General features: G+C 40.1%; 1 protein-coding gene across 1 annotated transcript; it reads right to left on the bottom strand.

The window, feature by feature from the left end:
- Positions 1 to 2323: 2323 nt before the first annotated feature.
- On the bottom strand, positions 2324 to 7242 carry LOC116793415 (carboxymethylenebutenolidase homolog). The gene is made up of 5 exons (XM_032701259.1): positions 7037 to 7242; positions 6285 to 6392; positions 4282 to 4424; positions 3789 to 3880; positions 2324 to 2586 (listed from the first exon to the last, which is right to left on the bottom strand). Exons 1-5 carry the CDS (start codon positions 7240 to 7242, stop codon positions 2407 to 2409), a joined length of 729 nt encoding a protein of 242 aa, XP_032557150.1. The 3' UTR covers positions 2324 to 2406.
- Between the last annotated feature and the right edge of the window lie 600 nt (positions 7243 to 7842).

The following is a 7842-nucleotide window of genomic DNA, read 5'->3' on the forward strand; positions in this document are numbered from 1 at the left end:
TGGTGCCAAGGGCCTGAAGCTCTCCTTGGCCTATGTGGGAATGTTGTGGGATTAGGACCTGGATGTCTGGCTGCACATGATACAGCTAATGACTTGGTACAGTCATTTGGGGACATGGGCTAACAGAGACTTGTACAGAAAACACCTGGTCAGATTGGCATGGGGATTTTGGAGATTAGAGGATGTTTGAGGTCGAAGGCACACCTGGAAGTCACCTCGTCCAATCTCCTACCATGGATCAGGACAAGATCGCACCACTCAAAGCTTCACTCACCCTAAAGGGTTTTTAAACTCCCCGAAGAGGGAGATTCCACCACTTCTATTGGCAGGTTACTCCAGAGCATAGTAGTGAAACATCTTCCCCTCCTCAGAGCTCCACGTTCCTCCCAGCTACTACTGCTTCCTCGCCTTTCCCTATGCCCTTCCGCCCTTCCGACACGACCGCCTTCACCACCACCGTTGAGGGCGAAGGCGGGGGCAGCCCCACAATCCAGCCTCGCCCCACTCCCGCTTCCCAGCATCTTTCTCGTCAAGTCGGGCCCCGCGGCTGCCGGGATCCGGGGTGGGAAGAGCTCTCTGCAGCAGTCGGTGCCTGCCCGAGGTGACTCTCTCCCACTGGACACAAAGCGCCCTGCGCTCCCGGTACACGCGGGAGCTGGGGGTGTGGCCCCGGCCTCCTGCGGGACAGGCGAGGGCTGCAGGTGAGAATGATGGTGGTCGTGGGTCGGTAGCACTTCTGCATTTCCCCCCACCCAGTGCCACCTGAAACCTGGTCTGGAGTTGTAAAGCACATCCAGGGAAGTATTAAAAAAAAGTATCTAAACCAAAACCAAAACACATGTACTTTTCATTTATTCTTCTTGGTGTCAGAGGAAACTCATCTCAGCAGGTCACTGCATGGAGCAGGACACTGAGTTGCAGAGCATGGGGCTGCTGCTGACAGCTTTGCAGATGCACATCACCCCAGCAAGAAGGCCAGGCACCAAGTTACCCGTGTGCTCCCAAACGGCATCTCCCTTGGCTCTGACACAACACTTGTGTTTTCCATTTCAAGTTTCACTCTCTCTGGCTATGGAACATCCTCCGTCACCATGTCCATAGCCATGCCTCCATCAACATGGCTGCCCAGAAGATGAAGACAGACATGCTGACTGGGCACACAGACACTGCCTGGCACAGCTGAGAGCTGAGCAACAAGCAGTATGTACAGTGCCTCGTGGCTTCTCTCCTCACAGCAGTACTGTTTACATACTCTGTTGAGGTATGTAGACAACCACCACACCGTGACCGTATAGTTACGCTGATAGGATAGCAGTGTGTGAAAATGCCAGACATGCCCGATACCAAAGGGAAAATAATATTAATGGAGATGGCTAGCCTTAATTTATGGCAACATGAACAAGGCAACAGGGTGAGAAGCTGTTGTAGACAATAAAAAGGGACATGGGTTCCTTAGAGAATCTCTGAGTAAACACTAGTTGCCCAGTCATTACTAAGGAAATTAAAAAAAAAAAAAAGCACAGCAGGTCAACAAAACTGAAGCCAGTGTGGTAAGAGTTAATGGGCATGCTTATTTTTGTTTATGCATTACGTAGTTGGAGGGATGTAAGGGTGATAAAGAACAAGGGATATCATGTGAAGCAAACAATATAACCAGGACTGAATGGGGGTACCTGTTTGTCAGCCCTGATCACCACAGTTTGAACCAGGACAACAAACCCACTGTTTCCACAGGTTCATAGAATAGAATACAGAGTAGAACATGCTGAGTTGAAAGGGACCCATCAGGATTAGGGACTAGTTATATTCTTCCCTGACATTCATGAAGAAATAGTAGAAGTACCCTTCTTAATATTGCCAAGGTAGTACTTGGAGAGTGCCACCTAACAACATCATTCCTTCCTAACTCTTTAATATAGCCAAGTGTTTGTTTCATGCATGGGAAATTCTGCCCAGCATAGCAGTGTAACTGAGACAAATGCTTTGTAGATAATAAAAGAAAATGTCTGTATGCAAAACCAGGGTGCTTGCATGTTAACACCTATGGCCACCAATCATCATACCAAAACAAAGCCTGAAATTACTCAAGTAAATTGAAATTACTCAAGTCATGCTCACTATCAAAGACAAGTGGATAAACAGTATCATTACTATCAATGTCATAATGCAAAATAATTAAGCAAATAGGAAGCAAGGTAAATTCAAACAATTTTTAATGCCTAATCATTCATTAGTCCAACTTTGATTTCACAATCTTCTGTAAATATTGTAAAAAATAATTTAAAACTATAAATTAAAATGTACCTATTTTAGTTTGTGACAACTTTCAACATACTTTTTCCTTGACTGTTTTCTTCTCTTAATTAAATCACTCATCTTGAAGCCTATCAATCCCTTCTGCTATTGTCAAACAAACATTTTGATCCAATCAATCATATCCTTTCTAGCTTCTTCAATATAAGGTTTATCATCAGGTTTCATATCTTCCGGCTTCAGTTGTGCAAAACCATGAACTTGTCCAGGATAAACTTTAATTTTATATGAAACTTTACAATACTGTTTCAACTTCTCCTCCAACAAGAAGATCTGTAAAAGAAAGTGGTTTTCCATTACATTTGGGGGGGGTGGGGTTGAAGTTTGCCAAACTTGTCGTTTCTCATAGAAAAAACCCTCTTTGGGATGTAAGACTGAAACTTTTTTTATAAGTATTGGTGACTCTAAGAACCTCAACAGTAACAGCAAAGATGGTTTGGTAAATCTCATTGTCATAAAGGAACTGGTGCATTTCTATTCAGATTCTTAGGCTTGTCATCTATACATCTAAGCTCTGATCTTGAGAAAACATATTCCATAAACTTCAGTGACCATCAGTCCAAAACATTTTGATAGGCTTAGTAACAGAGTTTAAGAAAACACAGAGGGGTTTTTTTTTAAGTTTGCTTTACAAAAAGACACTGTTCCTGCACAATCTTTTGGTGATAAGTACATGCAAAGTACTAATCACATGTTTACGTACACATATACATCTGCAGACACATTCTTGTGCTTATTTGCATTAAAAAGTTGGAAAATAGGAGAATGAGCACTTATTTTGCCTCAAAAACTTAATTCTGCCCATTGTGCAGATTAGAGAGATTTCTGTAATTTATTTCATGTTCTTTCTTTTTTTTTTTTATTCTTGTCACTGAAGAAAAGAATTTATTCACAGAAGAGGGCACCAGTTTCCTACACATGTATTTATCCAGCCTCTCAGATATGCTTACAGTAGGAGTTAGAACATAGATGGCTAGATGGCGGCCAAGAGTCAAAAGAGAGTCCACAAATTGTTATCATCTCAGTTAAAATCCACACCCAGTCTTCCCATACAGTTCATTTTTTTCTTCTTATGCCAAAAGCAATTGGTCATTGGCCCCCATCATCAGAAAGTTCAGTTACTAAGCTGAAATTACTTTTTTTTTTTCTCCGAGTGGCTTAACTACCTGATTTCTCATCCACAGCAGTAGTATCTCAAGGTTTTGAGATGCTTGGCTCATACCAGTTGGACCTTCCTGACCAGTTTCACACTTTGGTTATCTAGCCATTTGGAGATTGATGAGTGGTCTTTATTGCATTTCTCACCTCAAAAAAGAAGCTTTGAATAACCTAAGCAAGATATATGGGAAGTTGAAATATAAACAAAACAATCTAGACTGCCTAATTTTTTGTATCTGAAAATGGTTTCTAACAAGGATTTTTGTGTGGGATACGTGAATTGCCAGAAAAGTAGTATTTCCAGTACAAAAGTTTACCTGATCCAAAGAAATGGTGTGGTCTTTCTCACCAAAAATGAAAAATGTCGGATTTAGTAAATTGTATCTTTCTTCAGAGTCTCTAATTATTCCTATAATATTTGGAGAAACAGTCTGTTAGTGAGGTTAACAGTCTTTCAAGATAAATGGCAAATGAAAAGACAAAGTTGCTATTAAGGTTTACTCATTAGGTACATTACTTAGCTCAATAGAGTTTATATTTGGATGGAGAAAAAGCATTTGGAAAATATATTTTGTCGCTCTCCAAGCACTAAAATAAGATTAGAAAATTTTTGTGCAAAAGAAAACAATTTTTTTCTTGTCTACAGTATTAAAATTTTTATACAAATATAGCATATTGCTGAAATAACCATAATTAAAATCTGCAACTCACCTTTGAGTTTTTACAGAAATTGCTACAAAGCAATAACTACAGTTACAAACTATGCATAGTCATGAGAACCCAAGTAAGTTTTCATGTGTTCTACACTACCATAGAGGGACACCCCAGCGGTTAATTGAGGATTTTTCAGCATCAAGTGATGTACTGCCATTCCACCCCAGGAAAACCCAACGATACCAATCTTCTTTGCACCGCATTGTTCCTTTAGATACTTCAAGACAACATCAGCTTCCCTAAGACATATAAACAAAAGTAAACTAAGGACTCTATTGCAGAAGCAATATTTGACAATTTAAGAAGAAAATTACAAGAGATACATGATATTGTTTTCTGTGCTGCACCCCCAATCATTTAATACAGGGATTACTTTAAAAAACACATTTCAGCCTAGAACAGCGTCTTCTATTATTAAATGAGAGTTAACATCTCTGGTCCTAGTTTAGGGAAGTACAGGTGTAGGTACTTAAATACTTACCTGAATTGTCACCTGCTCCTGTGTTTTCAAAATTAGCAAATTTTTAATTGAACCACTTTGTCTAGGAGAGGACAACTAAAGACAAGACATATCTGCAAGTAGAACAACATCTTGCATTATGGACTGTAGGAATAGATAAGCTTCACTGTACTACCTCTACAGAGTCCACCTATTTAGATATTTATCCAGACTGTCATTCCTGTTGCATGAGTTAATACTAAAATATCCTACCAAGCCCACATGCAAGAATGTTATACTGAAGTAGCAATTACTCAAAAGTACACTGTCAGTATCTAGAATGTTTAAAAAAACAAGTTTTACATGAAGTATAATGAAAAAAAAAATGAAAATTATTTTCAACGTAGACAAAAGCAAGTCAATTTTTTTTTTTAAATTCCTGACTTCTTAAGCCTCAATAGTTTAATCTTCTTCATTATCTACAGAGTTTGAAATGAAGTTTAAATGCAGACTGCATAAACTAATATTTTCAAACAGTAGGTATATCATCACAGGTTTGGTTAGGCTGACCAAAAAAAAAACATTATGAGAGTGACATGAAGAGGAGGTTGTGCCCTTGGTCTGTGGCCAGGCTTTGTCAGATTTGGCTTGTATGGAAGGGTACTAAGAAAGTCATGGGTGTGTTGGATTCCAAGTTCTCTGGCAGAGCAATGGATCCAAACCGGAGGGGACCCTCAAAAGTGAATACTGAAAAGACAGCACAGGCATGACCTGAGATCTCCATTTTTTACGGCAGTGCCCACATATCTGCTCACTCTTTGGAGTAGAATTTTTTGTAGTTGTTAGTCACCTGCCTTTTCAAAAACGTCTATCACAGCTTCTGCAACTATATGGTCAAAAACATCAGTGAGAGATGTTGAAGTCAGGCTGTCACTGCTGGGATGTCTAGAACGGGTCAGAAGAATACTTGTGCCTTACAAAGTGGTAGGTGAGTAAAAGGATGTCACTGCCTACTATCATCTTCTGAAGTTTTGAGCTGTGGTGATAGATGCTGAAGAAAGCAATGCCTCCCCGTAACTCAGAGAAGCCTTGTTACAGGCACTGCTAGGCTATACAGACAGTGATCCCTCTATTTCACACAGAGAAAAACAGTATAGTTGATCAGATGCATCTTGGGTTTTGGGCAATCTTGCAAAATTTTATGTAGTGCTGCTCAGGAGAATATCATCTGTACCTATCATAATCTACAAGGCAGAAAGCAAGATGGGCAAGTGACAGCCAGCAGATAACATCAGCAATTATAGAAGTGTTTTTCTTGTTATCTTGAGGAACTGGGGGCAGAATCAGCACTTGTGGATGAGAGTGCTGGGTATTTCATAGCCTGTGAAACACTGGGAGGCTGTGTGGCCAGTATAACATAGTTAGAAAAGGGCCCAGGAAAACAAGGTGGGGACAACAAGCAGAGTGATGGGCAGAGCAGATGATTCTTTTCAAATCCCAGCCAAGACAGTGCCTGGACTCACAGAAGAATCACCCAGAATTAGCAATTGTGTTTGTGCAGCCAACTCACCCTGCTGTGAGGTGCCATTCTAACATTTCATACAAATTCCCCTTGTTTGCTGGATGCTTTTTAAAGTTCAAGTATAAATATGTATCTTACTTGTCTACTTTCATAGGATCGTGATCTTTCATCCAGTCAGCAAAGTCAGCCCAGTGATCAGTAGATTTCCAGGGTTCTGTTCCCTTGAAGAAGTCTGGGCAGATGGCTCTGTGTGAGACGTAGAATGAAGTCAATTTTCATATCCAGTTAGGGAGAATCTGTGGATGTCTAAATGTCTCCTAATGTCTTCCACTCCAGAGTGCACTTTTACATGGCTACTATCTGAATTATGTTTTACTCATACTTTTCTGACAATCAGCAGAGCTAAAAGTATATGTCTTTGTGTGGAAAAAAACCACCAAACCACAAATAAATGCTCATTGTTTCCTTAGACACGCTTAATGCAAAAGTAAAGGAAATAAGCTACCCTCCTCATTCTATATAAACACATATATACCTCTTTACTATTAAAAGATAAAGCAAATCTTCAAAAGGTTTGGTTCTGAAAAGCTTATACAACTGAAAATAGACACCAGCATTTATCTTTTGATCACCTACACTGCTACATAAGCACAAACACTGGCATTTCATGACTCCCTGTGGCTTTGTGCTCAGGTAGCCACTTCTAATGGGTCAGTTTTAGTAGCTTTGGTGGCTTTGTGGAAATGTTTTGTCCCTCTCCTTTTTTATTCACTCAGCCTGAAAAGGCATGGTTGCCCTATGCCTATGCAAAACATCACATGTCATGCCTAGCTTTGGGCCTGGTGATCTATTAATGCATTTAAGAGGAAGATAGGAAAAAAGTTGCTTACAAATATCCATGACCGGCAATCAAATCGACTATGTATCTGATATCTGGGAACTGCCATCCAAATACATCATGAACCACAATCACAGCTTTGTCCATGAAAAAAGATGGTCTACAAACATATGCCTTAAGGTACTCAATTTGTACTTCATGTCCAAGGCACCCATAGTGAGATCTGTCTCCAGTATTATATAGAAAAGGATCAGCCATTTGAAAACCTGGAAAAAAAAAAAAAAAGGCAGCAAGAAAGTAAAACTAACTTGTTAAAACAAATAATTAAGGGCAAATAAAGGCAAACACAGTCTGCAGAAAGTAGTTTAGTAGCTTCTGTAAATAACATTGACATCCTTGTCTGAAAGGAGAAAGAAAAAAGGGAAAGTAATGTTCCAGTGCAGAATGGCTCCTAGTCCATTGTGTGTTATTAAACTGAGAATGAAGAGAAATACCAAAATCAAAGTTATAAAGTAACTTACAAATAAACTCTGCATATAGGTCTTGATAATCATGTCACATTTGTTCTGCTCCCATGTGGCTCTGTCAGCACTGGTGGGATGCTATACAGCTTCAGATGTCACTCTCTCCCCAGGCATGGGGCCACTGTGGGGACTCCATGTGTGTTTCTCTGAATTATTTGTAAGGACCACAGCACTCAACTGCTACATTAAAGTATAGTGCTCAGTGCTTCTCTCAGTGCTGGTGCCTGCTAGCTAACCTGTGCTTCTGTAGCAGCATCACAGCTGGTCCGGGAGCAGATGTATTGGATGCAGTTATGGAAGAACTGCAGTATGGGTTTGTGAACTAGATTCCCAT

Source organism: Chiroxiphia lanceolata, chromosome 1 (genome assembly GCF_009829145.1).
Source record: "Chiroxiphia lanceolata isolate bChiLan1 chromosome 1, bChiLan1.pri, whole genome shotgun sequence".
In the NCBI taxonomy this organism is placed as follows: domain Eukaryota; kingdom Metazoa; phylum Chordata; class Aves; order Passeriformes; family Pipridae; genus Chiroxiphia; species Chiroxiphia lanceolata.